We start from the raw sequence: 19265 nt of genomic DNA on the forward strand, positions 1-19265 counted from the left end.
TGGAAATTGCAACCTTCTGAAATCTTCCTCCCTTCCTAATTTCTTGTCTCTCCAAGGCTAAATTATCACCATAAGCAACCAAGGGTTTTGTAGGTACTGTACGTTGTCTCACTCAGTTTTGATCTCACTGCTGTCCATGGAGGAGCCAGACACAATTGGTTGTCATTTCCCTGTAGAATAATTATTGTAATTGCCAGTTCTTTTAAAAATAAAGTCTGAGCCATGACTTCTTTTGGCAAGCATGCATACCTGCACATGTATAGCAATTCTCACACGACGTACCAAATAAACACTGTTTTTTTGTGGAGCACGAGAGCATTATCGCAGCAGCCAGGGGCTGTTTTCAGTGGTGACCTTCAACACTGTGGAGCCGGAGAGGTTTTAAAGGTTTGGAGATCCCCTTGAGGATGTAAAGCAATGACGTAAATTGTTGCTAAGTTAGGGTGCCAGCTGCTGCCCGCGATTCTTCAGAGGCCAATTGATATGTCTGGGTTTATCTGCAGTGACCAAGGTTTTTAGCGCCTCCCTCCCCAGTGCATTAAACGGGACTTTATGATACAAAGAAAACTTGGAGAACCCTGTAAATGGAGAACGGGTCTGCAGCCAGACTGGATTATAATTGGTGCTGATGCAGCTTTCCATTAATAGCACGTCTGAAAAAGTTTGATGCGGAGGACCCGACTAACTGGAGTTTTGGCTGCGGTGAAGGTGTTAATAGTAGGGTCTTAACACTCTTGTCGGGAAAACGCGTTTAAAGGGAGACAGCCCTTACAGGGAGACGAGCGCAGGTTCCTTCCTTCAGGCTGTGGTTAGGTAAATTCTGAGTATTAGGAGTGGTGCTCGCGCTGGTGTGGTATTTAGCTGCTGGGTGCTAGGTTTGACTCAGCAGCCTTTTCTGCTCGCAGGCTGCATGCTAACGAGGTGGTGCAGTGCTGCGTACAGCGGCTGTGCTGTTTTGACTCAGTACAGGCAGCACAGTCAATTCCCAAATAATGCAAAAGAAAAATGAAACATGCAGCAAAACTGCTTACTTTTCTTGATAATGTAGTTAAAGATAAGTTCAGTATCTTCTGTTGAATTATCTGGGTCACTAGAGAGCAATTTAAACCTTCATTTATTAAAGTGCTGTTTGCTTAAAATACATTTGCAATTGCTGTCTGCAAGGCAGCATAGTTTTATTTAGCTTGCTGGCTGAACAGATAAAAATACATTGCAACAGTAAGTCTGCATGTGGCACGACTGCAAACCTTTGAGACTTCTGCTTTCAGATGATCAGAAACCGTTGAAAATACGATTTTCAAAAGCTTTGAGCAGTTCTGTAATTAAGCTTCTTCGGGGATGCACCAGCGCCGAGTGGTTCCTTCTGTTCTCGTGGTTTGTGTTGGTACTTCGGGTGTGAAATCCACAGTGAGTGACAGGGGCTGGTGTTTTCGTTCAGATATTTCATAGAGCTTCAACCAAACAGTGCTACCAAGCGGGTAGAGCTAGGGACCAGCAGCCTGGGAAGGGTGTGAGGTCGGACTGTGCTTTCCTTTCCTGAAGCTGCCTGCGTGGCCAGGGTGGTTCCTGACCCCGCGAGCAGGAGCTCAGGCAGCCCAGGTTCTTCCCCTGCTGTGTGAACAAGCCACTTCATCCCCTTGACTTAGTATCCTCAGCTGCAAAAGAAGGACAGTGATTACCTCCTTTGTGAAGTACTCTGGGACCTGCTGGAGATAAGTGCTTTTCAGAGAGGAGTTTTTCCTTCTCTCTCCAAGGCGCAGAGCAACAGCAGTCCTGCTGTTCCTGCCTTGGCACTTCAGCCTTGCTGCCTCCGAGGGGAAGCAGGAAATGGTGGTGATATTGTGGTTGGAAACATAATAAAGAGCCACATTTTTTTTTTTATCCTGTTCCACTCAATAAATTTACATGGTTGCAATGTTTTTCGTAGGCTGGTTTTCCAGATAATGCTGTAGCACAATTTCCCTGTTTTCAGCAACTTCACCCTAATCCAGTAACGCATTTCTGTGTCTTTCTAGATTCTGAGCGTTCCCATCTCTCCTCGTTCACTATGAAGTTGAAGGGCAAGTTTCATTCACCAAAAATAAAGAGGACCCCTTCAAAGAAAGGAAAGCAAGCTGACCTGACAGTGAAAACGCCAGAGAAGTCAGCGAACAAAGTAAGCAGATGAAGGACATGTTCTATTAGTCTTGCTGGTTTCTTGCTTGCTGGTACTCAGTTTGTCAAAATCTGCAGCCCTGCTTCCAGCGTGTGACTTTGTGCCATACAGAATTCCGCAGATATGTCAGGGAACTTCAGGGTTACTTTATGGTTAGTTACAAACTATGCAATAAGAGATGTATTTTCTTTTTTTGAGATGCTGATGAGACCTCCTTCCATCATTATTTAAACATCTCCTTACGGAATGTAGCTTAATGCCTGACATCCTCCCAACGTGCACACCCTATGATTATTCTTACAGCTTCCCAATGACTGCCTGGTTTTGGGGCGTGATCCTTTAAAAAACCCCAAACCTAGGTGAGCAAATCCTTGAAGCTCGTCCAAAGACGTGCGCAATCTCTGATGACGTTAGCAGGGAGAGTCAACCAGGCGCACTGAAGGAGCAGCTGATTCCAGCACACTGGTCCTCGCGTCCAACATACTTCACGCCCTGTAGGAGCTGAGGGCTGGGCACTCCTTCCCAGCACAAACCTATCAGTGTTATCTCCTCTGCTGTTGTGACCCGATTGCGTAGACTGAAGGATCTCTCCGTAACAGTACTGTTGCAATCAGTTTTCAAGTATAAATCTAAGCCAAAAGTTAAGAACAGTCGAGGTTATTTATGATAATTCAGAATCTTTTCCAGTTGTTGTTGAAAGTCTCATCCAATGTGCAGTGCCAGACACGCAAACTTTTTTAGATTATCTCTGCTGAGGATTGTTGTAGTGCTGTTGCGTGCAGTCAGCAAGATATTGTTATCTTACACTGTGCGATGTGCTTAACACCCAGCGAGATGGCCGCAGGGCTTCCTAGCCCTGTTCTGCGCCATCGTATGGGAGATGATGAGGCTTTTATGTTCCAGGCCGTAGTTTGTCCCCAGGAGGCAACAGATACGCTGTCTAGGGAGCCAAGCACCTTGCTTCGCCCCACATGCGTACTGGACTCCTGCCAAGAAACATAAAAAAATCTGTGAGTTCTATTTAAAGGCTTTTAAATCCAACAACATTTCAGGAGGGTATGTTGAGATGAGTTCAGAGGCGTACCATGTAGAACATATTTCTATTCTACCAATGTGTTGTACTGTTTTACTGGGAAGTTTTCTCCCAATGTTCTTTTTATTGATTGATTCACTAAAATGCATGTAGAAGATGCATTGTTTTTTCCTCTGAATTGATGCGGGATCAAAAATGAAATAAATTAAAAAAAAATTAAGAGCTGTTTTCAAAATGCTATTCTACAGCAAATATGTAGTGGCGTGTTAATTAAAGGCAAAGCTTTTGCTTTTTCTTTCATTCCTATAATAAACAGTGTAAGATAAATGACTAATAAGGCACGCTGAATATGTAAAACCGTTTTTTAATGTACAGAATGGGATTTTTTTTATTGGAAAATAAAACACTTGAAATAATTTTTTTTATTGCAGACAATTATTTAAGCCGTATACACTCTGTACTGTGAAATATTGTTGATTTCTGGCTTATTCCTTATCTGTTTTAATAAGTGGCTGATTAGTCCAGCTAATCAGTTAGTTGGAAATAGTCAACTCATTAGCTTTGTGGGGAGGGAGTGGGGAAGAGGATATGCCTGGATTGTCACCAGGGTCTCTCACTTGTGTACAAAGATTGGTTGATAAATAGGAGATTTTGTGTCAGAAGACACACTTGGTACGCTAAATAATCATCCTTTCCTCCCTCTCAAGTACTACGTGCTATTTTTATACTCTTGAAGTAGATAATCACTCTAGAAATAGCAATACTAAAAATTAATGTAAAATCACTACACACAACCTGAAGGTTATGCTCAGTGCACACACACCTCTTCTCCTCTTCCCCTTTATACCTGTACGTGGGGAAAATAAAGGGATTTTTTTCCAGACCCTCCTTTTTTAGGCCATGTCTTTGATTCTTACCTGAGGGCATACTGTAGGAACAGTAGTGTCCTTCAACACTACATATGAAGTTACAATAGGATTTTCACTGCCAAACTGCAGGGAAAAAATGGACTTTTCCTGCTTTTATAAGCACTTGTATTCTGTACAACTCACTGTAACCCTTCTGTATCTCATGCCCGATGCATTTGTAATGTTTTTTTAAGGGAAACCTTTCAAAGTCAGGCAGAAATACCTAAATGTGTCAGGCAGGCAGGGAAGTGGAGAGGAGATGCTGCTTTGCCTGAATACTACGTTTATCTCATTTAATTCCCCAAAGGGTCATTGCTGAATCCCACATGGCTCCCACGGTTACAGAGCTGCTCTGTCGCGGCGATAAGTTAGCTACTGGGGCAAATTCATTTCTGCTGGGAAATTAAACAAGAGATCATCCCGGGTTTTCTCACCAACCCAGAAGGATACCATCCCGCGTTTACTTTGGCTTTAGGGGCACACTGCAATGTTTGGTGGAAGATCTTAGTATCATTACCCTTGTGAGATACTCCCATCCCAGTGGATTACTGTTCCGCTTTCTAGAGTTATTGCTGTTACTCTCAGGCCTTGGTGAGTAAAGCACTGAACACCAGAAACTTCAGCCTCATAGATAAATACGCGTTAGTCTTTGCTGAGCTCTGTAACAGAACCTGCAGTCCTGAGTAGGATATGCCAGCTTTTTGTGTATGTTAATGTGTGTATGTATTCAAACGTACGTGTGAGGCCTTTGGACCTCAGAAGGGGATTCATAAAAAGCACTCGTATAGGCTTGTTAACAAAAAAGCTAGCAGGGAAGTCATGAAAAATGGGCTGTCCCCCGAGCAGTGTCCGGCGGCTGGAGTTGCATGCCTTGATGCGCTCAGCGGAAAGCTTTGTTTCCACTTGTCATTCGCAGCCCTGAACTCTCAAAGTCAGGCCCATCCCTCCTGTGCTCCAGAAGAGTGTTTAAGCTATTAAGTCACAAGCCTTTGTACAGGAAACAGTTGTTGAATGAATGCATAAACATTAATCAGAGCAGGAACTGCAATCCCCATTTTTTCACTTCTGTTTGAGAGCTCTGACCACTGGGCCATAGTCATGCAGCGCATGGGCCATACAGGCTCTCCCATCCCTGAAGTCTGCGATCATTTCACGTGAAGTGCCTCTCCGTATCCTGGAATGGGCTGTGCAGTGGGGAGGGCAGACGCCTGAAGAATGGGCAATGTGATTTTTGACATCGGTGAGTTGCCAGGACGCTCCTCAGCAGTGGAGTTCAGGTGACATGGAGCAGGAATTGAGGTGCCTGGTGAGCAGCGTCGTCAGAAGCTGAAGCATCAGCGGAGTTTGGGCACTTCCCAGATGAGATGGAAAATGACTGAGTGGCTTGCAGGTCTTGGATTTGGACTTGGGCTTCTAAAATCAGAGCTAGATGGGACTTGAGATTAATCCTTTCATGGAACTGGCCCCAAATTACTGACCAGTGCTGCCTATAAATTGTTCTTCCTGAAACCTTTTGGGCTACTGGCCTGATTTTGGAGAAAAGCAGCGTTTTAACAGCTGACAAGAGTATGGGGAGCACACAATGCCCATAGGTCATTAATTCTTGAGGCTGAATTTACTGAAGAGATAATGGATGAAACCTGACTCTGCTAAGCTCTCGGCTCCTTTTCTAGCAGTGTTCAGTAGTTAATTTAAATCTCACTTAGGAACTACTTGTGGCACTAGAAGTCCTCCAGGCATACTGTGTTAAACTTTTAAAAGCTATATCCCTGTCCAGATTGCCATTAGGATATCAAAATCATTTATGAATTTCTTTTTTTAGTGTTGGCGATGGCATGGAATTCGGTGACCACAGCTCAGCTTTATTCTAGTGAATTTTTCTCTTCTTCAGCATTCCTTCACTGATGCCAAAACTTGGTTTTCACAGTCTGTCCTGTGGAAGGTGTGCGAGTTCCCTTGTTCACAGAATCACAGAATTGTCTAGGTTGGAAGAGACCTCCAAGATCATCTAGTCCAACCTCTGTCCTAACACTAACAAGTCCTCCACTAAACCATATCACTAAGGGCTACATCTAAACGTCTTTTAAAGACCTCCAGGGATGGCGACTCAACCACCTCCCTGGGCAGTCCATTCCAATGCCTAACAACCCTTTCAGTAAAGAAATTCTTCCTAACATCCAACCTAAACCTCCCCTGGCGCAACTTTAGCCCATTCCCCCTCGTCCTGTCACCAGGCACGTAGGAGAACAGACCAACCCCCACCTCTTTACAGCCTCCTTTAAGGTAACTGTAGAGAGCAATGAGGTCTCCCCTGAGCCTCCTCTTCTCCAGGCTAAACAACCCCAGCTCCCTCAGCCGCTCCTCGTAAGACTTGTTCTCCAGACCCCTCACCAGCTTCGTTGCCCTTCTCTGGACTCTCTCGAGCACCTCCATGTCCTTCTTGTAGCGAGGGGCCCAAAACTGAACACAGTACTTGAGGAACGGCCTCACCAGAGCCGAGTACAGGGGGACAATCACCTCCCTAGTCCTGCTGGCCACACTGCTTCTTATGCAAGCCAGGATGCTGTTGGCCTTCTTGGCCACCTGAGCACACTGCTGGCTCATATTCAGCTGCCTATCAACCAGTACTCCCAGGTCCTTCTCGGCCAGGCAGCTTTCCAACCACTCGTCTCCCAGCCTGTAGCGCTGCTTGGGGTTGTTACGCCCCAGATGCAGGACCCGGCACTTGGCCTCGTTGAACTTCATGCAGTTGACCTCAGCCCATCGGTCCAACCTATCCAGATCCTCCTGCAGAGCCTTCTTTCCCTCGAGCAGATCGACACACGCACCTAACTTGGTGTCATCTGCAAACTTACTGAGGGTGCACTCGATCCCCTCATCCAGGTCATCGATAAAGCTATTAAAGAGGACCGGCCCCAGCACTGAGCCCTGGGGAACTCCACTAGTAACCGGCCTCCAACTGGATTTGGCTCCATTCACCACGACTCTTTGGGCCCGGCCATCCAGCCAGTTCTTAACCAACAAAGCGTACGCCAGTCCAAGCCACAAGCAGCCAGTTTCTCGAGGAGAATGTTGTGGGAAACGGTGTCAAAAGCCTTACTGAAGTCAAGGTAGATCACATCCACAGCCTTCCCCTCATCCACCAAGCGCGTCACTTGGTCATAGAAGGAGATCAGGTTCGTCAAGCAGGACCTACCTTTCATAAACCCATGCTGACTGGGCCTGATCGCCTGGTTGCCCTGCAAGTGCCGCGTGATGACCCTCAAGATAATCTGCTCCATGAGCTTCCCCGGCACTGAGGTCAAGCTAACAGGCCTATAGTTCCCCAGGTCTACCCTCCGACCCTTCTTGTAGATGGGCGTCATGTTTGCTAGCCGCCAGTCGACTGGGAACTCCCCTGATAGCCAGGACTGCCGATAAATAATGGAAAGCGGCTTGGCCAGCTCCTCCACGAGTTCGCTCAGTACCCTTGGGTGGATCCCATCCGGCCCCATCGACTTGCGTACATCCAAGTGTTGTAGCAGGTCGCCAACCATTTCCTCATGGATAGCGAGGGCCACATCCTGCTCCCCAAAGAGCAGCATCACAAAATGAATTAGGTTGGAGACTGATTGGAAAGGAAGTTTTTATTTGGAAATGGAGAGACAAGACTGTAGCCTTGTTTCAAACAAATAGGCATATAGCAATCAGCTGAGTTACTCAGAATGATGAAGGAGAACACCACACGTGTCACTATCGGGGATGGAGGCATCTTGTTGGGATTGTTTTGGAGTTCGAGATTTGTATGGGTTCTTTTCAGGAGAAGGACAGCTTTATTAAAACAGGTAGTTGTTGCCTCTTGTCTTTCATTATCATTACTATCTGCACTTAGTATTTTTTTTCTTTCACTCCCAGTTTGGTGCTTTGGTTTCAAAGCAATGCCCTCAAAGTCATCAGTAGTGTAAATCTTAGCCAAAAACTGATCTCGATTAGCCTTCAGTTTGGAACATGCGTCTTGTAATTCAGAAAGTCAAAATGTTGGTTCAGTTTTGCACTGACTATTTTCTTGAAAGAGTAAGAATTAAATGTGAAGTGTTTGTGGTGGAAGGGGTTTTCTCCAGTCTTCTGAAGCAGAATATTTCTCTTGAGTTTCGCTGTCCTTCAGGTAAGTTAAAGTAACTTTGCCCTTAAAAATGCTGTTTTAATATTCCTTTCCCTTTCTTCTCTAGAATGTGTCATGGCTAGAGGAAAAGGAGAAGGAGGTTGTCAGTGCATTGCGCTACTTCAAGACTATTGTGGACAAAATGGTAATTGATAAGAAAGTGTTAGAGATGCTGCCAGGCTCAGCAAGCAAAGTGCTGGAAGCCATCCTGCCCTTGGTGCAGATTGATCCACGCATCCAACAAAGGTAAGTTTCCTTCTTTGGTTTTGGAAATACGGCAGGCCAGCAGGCTTCTTTCTTTCTAACGTCTGAAGAATTGTATCACACAGGAGACAGAAAAAATGCTGTAGTAGGTAATAAATTGACTGCCATTTTTACTGATTATGTGATAGTTTTCAAACTTAATTTAAAAGCAAACTCCCTGCTGTGAAGAAGCCCATGCTATGGAAAGGTAAAACAAATTAGAATGGATTCAAAGAGGAGGAAGGACTGATCCTTAGCATGAATGTAGATATTCATCATTTACTAGCTATCTTATTCTCTAAATTCTGTACGGTTTCTGCAGTCCATGGTAGTATGCTAAAAGCTAGCAAAGTCCAACAGCTTCTACCTGAAAAACAGCTTATCTTCAGGGTAATCCCTTTCTGAGTTCAGTTTATCCGTCCCAGTATTAGAGAAATCAGCCTGTACTGTTAACTGCTTTGTTTTTGAATTTACTGGACCAGATACAGAACAGAAGTAAACAGATGTACTTCGGTAGATTAGCCAGTTCAAGTTCATTCCTGTGTGCTCTCAACAGATTATTTATAGGTTTGCTCTGATGCCTACTGTATTATGTTTTAACCGGTTAGACAATGAGTTTGAAGCCAGAAAAGATGTAGAAATTTGCCAAAACAAAGCTCAGCATGCATTATAAGAATCTGTGGAGTCATCAAACCATGGAGATACAGCTGCTGTTCATAGATGCTGGAGCAATTGATTTAAACAAAGCAAGCAAACATCGCTGAATAATAAAGAATGAGCAAAACGAGCACACACACACAAAAGCACAAAATGAGGCAAGAAATGCACAGATCTTTGGTTTCTGAATCCTGGCAGTTTTTGCGCTGTTCCTGTTTGTTTTCCTAGTAAGCATCTCCAAATTTCTTGTTTGAGATGGTTATTTCAATTCTGATGCAAGAAAGGTTTATGGTATGGTCAAGACAGCTAGGCGTAGGGTGCTGATATCTTATAAACAGATGCTTAGCGCTTTTTGGTCCTAATGCACAGGGCATGGTTGTATGAGACAGTACAAATGGAAGGAGACAATGGGTGACTAAGAGCTGTGGCTGGGACAGGAGACGTGCAATTTAGGTTAGGTTTGTAGAAGTATAAAGAGGAAGAGCTGTTAGAATTGGAGTATTCACCAGGCTTCTGGGTTCAGACACAGAAGTTTCTTCCCTTGCTATCAGGTTTCCCGCAGTCATTAAATTTCTGACAAGCACCTGCTTTCACTTAATAAAAGAAAGAACAAATTTTCCCCTTACATCAGGAGAACATGTAAAATGTCAGCAAATATTTTTAGGATAGATAGAAAATGTCATCTTTGTAGTCACTCACTTTGATTTGTGTATCTACTGGGTGTTTGCTGGGCGATCTTTTCTTCCAATAATATATTTGGAAATAAATATCAACTACTTGGTCTTCAGCAGCAGCAGCAGCAGTATTTCAGATGGTTCTATTCTTCAAATCCCTTATAACCTATCTCTTAGTAGTAGGGTAGTGTAGCCTTGACAATTGGATATCCTCAGTTAGCCTGTGAGCAGAACTTTTGTAGCTAGTTGTCAGTGGAGTAGTCTGTACTCTCTTTCTGGAAATGGTATGCATTACAGCACGGATCCTGTGTATGTTCTGCCTTGTTTGACTTCACAGATTAAAAGGGGATTTGACATTCTCAAAAAGCCATGTCCTTTCATGCCTACCGGTACACTTTATTTTGAGTCGTGGCAGGACATAAAGGGGTGGTTTCGATGGTAAATCCCCCTCAAGAAAAATGAGCAAGGCTTGTGGCAGTGTGGAAGAAAGCCCTACAATTACTGTTGACTTCTTTTTGCTTGAGGGGAAGCATTTGCATCAAGGAAAAAAGTAATTAAATCTAGCACAGAATGGGCTTTCAATTACTGCCTCTTTAGAAGGAAGCAGGCTGAAGATTAATGGCAAAGAAATCAAAGCCATAGAAAGAGATGGGGGAGGGCCCTATTTGGGAAATATCTCCTACTAAGATAATTTCGTTTAAAATTAGAACAACTGGCAAGCACCATGCTTTTAAAACAAACAAACAGAAAAGCACTTGCCATTGTTTGTATCCCTCTGGTTGTAACTTGACAATAGTTCTATCCCTGGTTCTGCAAACCTGGTTCACCTCAATAATCTCACTGAAGTTTGTGGGCTTGATTCTCTTCTCACAGATAATGAAATTACTGGAGTTAAGCCAGTGTAAAATGGATACCAGACAGAAACGGGAAGGTTCAGAACACTCTTATCAGTAATGATGGCAAGATTGCACCTTCTCTTATCTCTTTATGGTTTTGATGCAGTTTGAAATTGATTTAACTTTACAAAGAATTGTTGAAGCATTGCCATCAGCAGTACTGTTAGCACACCTTGTTTAGTAATGAAGTAAGTGTTTTCAGAATGGCCAGGAAAATGCCTGCAAGCACTCTTGTTACAGTTAACTTTTATTTGGAGTTGTCATCCTTCCAAAATTCTTTTTTTTTCCCCTTCAGAACAATAGCTTCAGTTCTGTTTCTCATTAAAAGCAAAACAAAGCAACACCCTTCCTCTTCCAGACCTGAAATTCATTCAGTTCAATTTTTGTAAAGAAGCAAGTTTTAATTATATGTTTTCAGGCGTTATAAACAGTGAGAAAATGATTTGTAAAAGAATGAATAGTCATCTCTCAATTATCTAAGACATTTTTGGGAGAGTTAATAAGGAGGAGGAAAAGCATAGTTAATGCTGAAATAATATCAATTAGACTTAACTACAGGATACAGTAGTTACCTTTGAAGTTAAGGCATAGGATGGAGGTGTAAATTAAAAGGGGAAGAGTGTTATTTTGAGCATTGCTGTGTTGACTTGCAGCCCAGATAATGGGTTGGTTGTACTTTCATGCTGTTGTTCCATTTGGTACTGGTGAACAGGAGAGCAACTGCAACGGAGTCGAAACTTTGTCACCTGCTAAACACAAATAATGAATGTCAGAGTTAAAAAGAGAACAACAACAATGGACACAATCAAAATTTTAACAGTATGAAATACACTTTAAATCAAGCACTTTGTAGAAACATTTGGTCGTATCTCCATAATTTCATTTTATTCATTTTTCTCATCTATTTCCTTCCATGCCATCCAGTTCTGCCATCTCATCCTGCTACAGCCGTGTGTACCAGAGTCTGGCCAACCTAATTCGCTGGTCTGATCAAGTGATGCTGGAAGGTGTGAATTCAGAAGACAAGGAGATGGTGACAACAGTTAAGGATGTCATAAAAGCTGTTCTGGATGGAGTTAAGGTACGTGAGACAAGTACTGTACATTATAGAAAGTATACACTATCTGCGTTTTAGAAGAGATCTAGGTGAAAATGTGAACTTTTTAAGTGCAGGTAAGATCCTGTTCTTGGCTTCAGTAAACTTAATTCAGATCAACAGCTCAGTAAGTGAAATGATCCTGCTTGGTGTACTGCTTAAAGACTAGCATAAATGGTTTGACCGTTAGTGTGCACTTCTAAAATGTTTACCCTGGCATTTGGATGGCTTGTAAGAAGCCATAAATCTTTATTGCGCATTGTATTAAATTTTCAGCAAGCCATTCCCATTCTCCCAATCTCCCATGCAGATTACAGGTCAGAGTTTGCATATTTTACGTCTAGACAAAATGTAACGGAAGTTCTTCCTGTCAATGCCCACAGAGAATCAAAGATTCCAGCTTCATCTTTTAATGTAAGGTTCAAGGTATTTGTCAGTGATACGTCACCGCTTTCAGCAGTTGGATTAGGGTGTGGGACCGGTGATGAGCTAAGCTCAGTTTTCTGGAGATTAATTTTGCATAACTAATGGAAACGTTTAACGGAAACCTTTGTATCCTTTGTGAGACCTGCTTATAGTATTCCCTCCCTGCCCTACCCAGGAAAATCTGTTGGCTTCCCTTCTACCTCCCAGTAAGTTTTTGGTACCCATTATTTCTTACAGTTCCTTACTGTTTTCTCTCTGCTGATGGCCACAGAGGTTGTGCGTTCAGCTGTTCTGGCACTGCAGTTAAAAGTAGCTTGACATGGGCTCAGGACACTGGTGGAAAGACCGTCATATCTCCTAGAAATTACTTTGAAAACTGTGGAGAAGGTTAAGCAGGGCTGAACTGTAGGAGGAATGTTTAAAGGAATTACAGTAGGAAATTTGGGGTAGATTTTTAAAAACTGCAGCAGGTTTTTCAGCTGGATTGGTATATCAGGAACAAACATCTTTCATTGTACTCAAACTCAGTTTAGTTTTTATTATCTGGAGTTAAATGTAAAAATCAAATGGATCTCCCAAGCTTTGCCTGTCGTGTTTTCAGGAGTCTTGGTGTGTTGTTTGCGTGCGCTGAATATCTCTGTAAAGTTACTTAAGCACGGATACTAAACCCTAGTATGACTTGCTGAGCCGTTAAAACAAATATCTTTCAAACAAAACATTTCCATCACCTAAAGATGACAGATTTTCCAGGATTATTTTGCACAATACGCCCTTTAACTTTAAGCTCCAGATCTGGAAGGTAAAGCCAGTATTAAATTTGCACAGCAGGGTGGAGAAGAAGAGTTGAGCGTCACGTCCCAGCTTCTGTTAGCGTTGGAATTCAGCAGCAATTTGTAGTACGTGAAAATCTGCTCTGTGGTAGCCGAACTGCAGTACCCCACTAAATAGTGAGACAATTCACCCTTTATCACTTAATGAACCTGTGCGGTCCCGTGTTAGCACCGGATCCAGGCTACAGTTGTGTGGTCTCGTTGCATCAGGCTTGGACACCCACTGTCCTTTCACTTCAAGCAAGATTTAAACACCTGGCTCCTGTGGCTTCCCAGCCAAAGCACCGTGCCTGTCGGAGGGGGAAGGTCTGGGATGTCCTCTGTGCCCGCACTGCGAGCCAGCCGAGGCTGGAAGCGGTGCAGGGATGTCCGTGCACCGCTACACCTGAGCTGTTAAGCCCTGCTGAGCAGCGTGGCTGTAGCAGCCTCCTCTTGCCGTTAGACTAGAAGTTATTTTGGCCGTCCAGTTGGAGCTGGCTTGTGTCTGGTCAGCTTGGAGCGTGATGAGAGCAGATGTGAGGCTGTCTGGGCAGATGTGGATGTGTCTGCCCATCCACGGGTCAGCGTTTGGAAGTGGCTCGAGCTCATCTCCTACTGCCTAGCAAGGAGCAAGGCTTATTTTAGAAGGGCCAAGGCAGCCTTTGTATCTGGAAGCAGAACTGAGAAGTTGGACACTTCTCTGCTGTGGAGAGCTTTTCTTGTTTTTCTGGCAGATCACACCAGATCCACTTCCACATTTCAGTGCTTACTTCCCCCTTTACTTTCAGAATTGAGCATAAACGAGTCGCTTGTTCACTTGTGTTATTGCTGTTTTGATCTCAGGTTTTAGTGCCTTGCTAGCTAAATATAACAGGAAAAAAATCCTTGTTTTGATTACATAATTTCTTAAAAAAACACCTCATTTGGAACTACCAGTTTGCTGAAGTAGCATAAGTTTGTAGAGAGGCTTTAATTATCTCTAATTACTGCTGCAGGAATCTCTACTTGCTGATAACGACCAGCGTAACGTGCATCTGGCGCAGTCGCATGCTGATTACCTCGTGTACATTGAAGGTCCTGGCTTGATTTCCAAACACTAGCTCTTGTTCTGGGGCTAGGGGAGAGGAGAAAAAGCCGGGGTCCGGGGAATCCGGTGGTATTTGTCTAAGTTTAGAGGAAAAAGTGATCCTCTCAGGTGTCGTCAGTCATTTGTCGTCTCAGTGTCTCAGGGGTGTGGTTTTGTTATTTGTTCGTCCCCGCAGCAGCAATGTGCTGAATAATTCTAAGGACACTTCTGAGCCAAACGTGACTGTTTCACTCCCACGCTGTAACACACTCCCATGTGGCGGGCAGGCGTACAGCCATCACAGCCGGTGGAACAGGGAAGCTCCCCGAGCCCTTCGGCCCTGGGTGTCAGTAATGATGGCAACCGACGGTGGCATTTTTCCTTCCACAGCCCTTTCTGTGGCAAGGAGCATCTACGGGGCGTTTTGGCTTTAGGTCTGAATGCCCATGTGTTTTATTTTCCTTATCGTGCGTTGTGTGGCTGCTCTTTATCGGGAGCACCCCGGTCTGGTCCCGCAGGGTCGGTTCGAGCCCAGGGAAGTGTCCGGAAACCTCTTCAGCAGTGGGGGTTTGTCCCAAAGGCAGAAGGTGGCCATCCCTTGGGTCACCGCTCACTCCTGACAGGGACTCAGAGCGTGGGGCCGGCTGCAGCCAGAGGCTTCAGGTGGTGTCACTCGGATTTCCACAGTGTACGATTTACAGAAAGCCTTGTTTGGGGATCGTAGGCTCCCATTCCTGTGATGCTCTGTCAGCTTCATAGGGGAATTTGAAAGTCTACAAGGAATACCGGGTTTTTGATTAAAGATCATTCTGAAAGAGAGAACGAAACGGTGGAAAGTACATCTTTAAAAATCAGTTTCTGTTATGAGAGCTGGGGACCTGGGGACGTTCATCAGAGAAATCTGAGGTAAATTCAGTGTCCACTTTGCTTGTGTGGTTCTTCTGCAATTGAAGAGCCTTAACGATTTTACTTTTCTATAGATGTTGTAATGTATCTTACCACAGTGGCATTTATAGATTATCAGAAGCCCTGACAGTGTTGTGCCCCTCATTGCCCGGTATTTACCTGTTGGCACATGTGGCCCTGTGGGGGGGTGGCGTTGGCGAGGTGCTCAGCTGTGGTCAGCTTGGTGCTGGGCTTTTTCTGGTCAAGGCACTTCTCAGAAAATGCTGTTCCTTGCCAGGGCTCTTCTCTGTCTGCCCCAGACAGGAAAACCTTCACGGCCGTAGCCCAAACGGACGTCTCTGTGCTGTGTTTGGGTGCTCTCTTCCTCCCCAGTGTGTGGGGGATTTTCCAAGGCAGGTTCTTTACAGCTGAGCGTTTTGTCGTGTGCTGGGTGGACACGGTGTAAATTATTTCTGTGCCTAAGGTCCCATCAAGATTGTAAGTGTAATGTCTAAACCAAAATCAGTCGTGGTGTACGCTTGAATTGGACTGTGCTTTCCATCCCGCGCACATCCAGGGCAGTACTTTGTTCCTGTTGTTCTGCATCTGTTGTCTCGTAGAAGTTCAGCTTTAAATAGAGCCTTATACAGAAATACGTGGGCTAGAATATTCTTACTCCTCAGAAGGAAGAGGCAATGACAATTTCTGACCTCAACAGGCATGGATGTGAAGATGATAACGGAATGATGACACTGTACTTCAGGCTGCTTTAAAAAAAAAAAAAGAATAAATAAAAAATCGATCCCATATAATTTCCTTTGCATAATATGCTGGGAAGCCAATACTGTCAGGTGGCGCTGCCAGTTACCAGCCTAGCTGTAAGAGGGCATGTGTTTGTATCTGTGAGCAGTAGATCTCTTTGTTGGCCTCAGACACCTGTAAAATGTTCTCTCCATCCTTCTGGTGTGAATGGTTGTGGTTTTGACTGCTGACAGACTGGTAGTTCAGGATTATCTGCCCTTATCTCTTTATCCACAGCCTTATCTGTCTATAGCAGATACACTGTGATAGTTCTCGGAATTATTAAGACTTCCATTGCTAACATGTTAAAAGTTGGCTTTGGGGGAAGCAGGCCTTTTAATAGAGGTGTTCACTATTTAATTTGTTGTTAGGCATCTTACAGAAAACTTTTTTTTTTTAAATGAATGCATGAAAGACTTGTTTATAAAATATAAAGCAATTAGTTAACTCTTTTACTGGGTAACTGAAATACTTAACTGCAGAAGGTATTTCTGTGCTTTATGTATGTAAAGTCAGCTTGCCATTGTCTAGGTTATTGTGGGGAACACACTTGTGATGATAGCGGAAAGAGGAAGCACAGCAAAAAGATGTGTATGTGGCTTTGTGCAGAATCCCCACAGGGCCACGATTTGTGGCTAAAAAGCTTAAATATGGCTAAACTGCTGCTGGGTGCAGGCTGTTCCCTGCACCACCTCATTTGTGGTACAGGTTTACACCCAGCTCACAGCTCTCTCTGTGTCCATGCCAACATTAATCCATACCTGGCTAACCAAGAGTTTATTGCAGTAGCATCCCTTTTTGTCCTAGAATGTTTGAGTGCAGCGTTACGCATCTCATGATTTTCCCTTTTTTTTCTCTCCCCTCCACCCACCAGGAGCTGGTCAGACTCACGATTGAAAAGCAGGAGCATCCCTCTCCCACAAGCCCAGTTAAACCCAGTTTACCAGCATGTAAATCTGACAGGTGGGTCACTGACAAACATGTTTAATGCATGCAGTCTAATAGAGTAGCTGGATGTGGGATTATTTCTGCTTCCTGATAGTTGGATTAAAGCACTTGGTTATTTTTCACAGAGGATAGCATAGTGCTTTTTACATAGTCTCATGCATTACAGTGGGACAACTTAAAGGAACAATATGCTGTGCTAGAGAAGTTACCAAAATCCGGCAATGAAGCATCACTTGGCCATGGTGTGCACATTGTATTCTGTATATACATCTCATTCTACTTGCAGATGTGAATTCTGCCTTCTGCTGTAGGTTTCTCTCATTGCATATGATTTAAAGTACGTATTAATCTGTCAGCATGCTGCATTCCAACTGTGTTTTATGATCCACAATCTGTATTTTGCTTGTTACAGCCCATCAGAACTTCCCCTTACAGACCGAGAAATGGAGATCCTAAACAAAACAACTAATATGACTCAGTCAAATGAGCTACTGACTGACTCCATGGATGAAGAGGTTGCACCTCCTAAACCCCCTCTGCCTTGCATTCGTGTGGCAGAAAACAGGTAATGCTGGCCAACCAGCTGACTGAAGAGTAGCAGTGCCTCTTACCAGCCTCTTATTTTTTAAATATTCTTGTCAAAATGTGTGTGAGAGGTCACCGTGAATGTTAGTAATGCCTCTGCATTTCCAGCCCTCCATGGTAATTCTTCCCAGCTCCAGCAGTCTGTTCATGACTTTATGTTCTTTGTCTTGTTTTGAGCAGTACCCTTCATTGTATTTTCCTTTTTCTTTTTTTTTTTAATGTGAGATTAATAATGCTTGAGCCTCTTAGATGAGAGGCATTGCCTAATTGCATTAAATCTTTTATTTAAAGTCATGTAAATACACACCATATTCTGCACAGCACTGCACAGCAGTATCCTGTGCTGTTCTAGTTGTGGTGTGTGCTTTTATATGCAATGGGAAATGTTCTCTTAACCTCAGCTGGAAATTACCAATCTGTCCTGCACATCCAGGGGGTTCTGCATTGGTTATCAGCCTAAGAGTGAAAGGAGTCACTAGTGTGTGATAAAAATCTTTTACTTCGTTGTTCTTACCCTGTTCTGCGAGTAACCACATGAAAGTTTCTATGTTCTATTTTGGGACGGAAAAGAAAACCCCCAATTTACAGCTTTTTGGTGCGTGTGTATGATGTTTTTCTTCTCTAGTACTGGTGCTAATGGATGGTGTGAAAATACATGTTGTGTGCTAATTTGAAAACGCAGCATTTGAGGGCTGTGGTTAGCAGAAAAAAAAAAATCACATTTCTATGTGTATTATGAATTCTCATGGGTTATATTATAAAAATTTCCTGTTGTGTTCCAGGAACAGAATATGTGTGCTCTTGGGAACCTCGTAGGTTTGGTAACTGCCAGAATTATTTGTCATTAGAAGCAAAACCTAAATGTACAGTGGTTGAAATCTCACTGGTTACTACTAGTGGGTGTTTAATAATGTGTGTATCCACACTGATTAATGCCAAAACTTGGGCCCGTGCCGCATATATGCGTGGCAATACTGACTGTCTTGTTGGCTCAAGTTCACCAGGAGTGGAAAAAGGCAGACAGTGAATTTTCCTGTCCTGTAAATTTTTGCAACTTTGAACCCCTTTCAAACCTGGAAGCTTTGAGGAAGAGGAAGAAGAGACTTCTGCGAACTGAAACCTTGTTCGGGTCAACCAAAACATTTAATTTGGACTTCCACCACTTACATTTAAAAATAATTGCTGTGCTAATTAGCTTCATTAAAAATAATTTTTCAAACGGCAATTATTTTTGTTTCTGAAACACTTACTCTTTTCCAAGCTTAAAAAAATAAATCACTGCACAGGACCTTCCCTGTGCGAGTGTTCTTAAATTGGTGTTTGTCAGTGGATACACTTCATTGAATAGCTTCTGGCCAGCATTGGACAAGAAGCTGTGAGATTTGAGCCTAGCAAGGCGAAGGCTTTGTGCCAAACCAGCTCCTGAAGCCTCTGAAAGTCTTTCTGATGGTCGAGTAATGGAAGCATCAATGCCTCTTCTGTCTTGCAGCCCTCCTCCAGCCTTGCCCCCTAAAAAACGGCAATCAGCACCTTCCCCAACCAGAGTGGCAGTTGTGGCCCCCATGAGTCGAGCCACCAGTGGGTCCAGCTTACCCGTTGGAATCAACAGACAGGTAATGGCATCACCCCTTTGTGAAAGCCAAGGGGGACGTGCTGCGGAGCGTAGCAGAAGCTCAGAGAAATGCTGGGTCCTGCAGCCGTGCGGTTCCCAACACGCCCCTGCTCGTCCCAGGCAGCCCCGTACTGACGAGTGCTGCAATGGGAGCTTTAGTGGCAGGAACGTCGATGTAGTAAATCATGTGAAGGAGGTGAGGTTTTTTTACATTGCTGTTGTACTTAAATAATGAATTTCTACAAAATTTGTTGCCTTGAGGTGTAGAAGAATGTGAAAATCAGAGAGGTAGAGTGGTGCTGTGTCAAACAGACCAGGGTGTAGGGTGGT

General features: G+C 43.8%; 1 protein-coding gene across 7 annotated transcripts in view; it reads left to right on the forward strand.

Moving 5' to 3' along the window:
* RAPGEF1 (Rap guanine nucleotide exchange factor 1) overlaps nt 1-19265 on the forward strand; it is a 90034-nt gene that overhangs the window by 31384 nt on the left and 39385 nt on the right. For all 7 annotated transcript variants that reach the window (XM_080562231.1, XM_080562236.1, XM_080562230.1 and 4 more), the window contains 6 exons: nt 2016-2155; nt 8305-8483; nt 11632-11788; nt 16665-16753; nt 17151-17303; nt 18813-18936. In XM_080562231.1, coding sequence (XP_080418357.1) covers nt 2016-2155; nt 8305-8483; nt 11632-11788; nt 16665-16753; nt 17151-17303; nt 18813-18936 — 842 coding nt within the window. The remainder of the gene's footprint in view (nt 1-2015; nt 2156-8304; nt 8484-11631; nt 11789-16664; nt 16754-17150; nt 17304-18812; nt 18937-19265) is intronic.

The sequence above is a fragment of the Anser brachyrhynchus genome (assembly GCF_964034855.1).
Source record: "Anser brachyrhynchus genome assembly, chromosome: 19".
NCBI lineage: Eukaryota > Metazoa > Chordata > Aves > Anseriformes > Anatidae > Anser > Anser brachyrhynchus.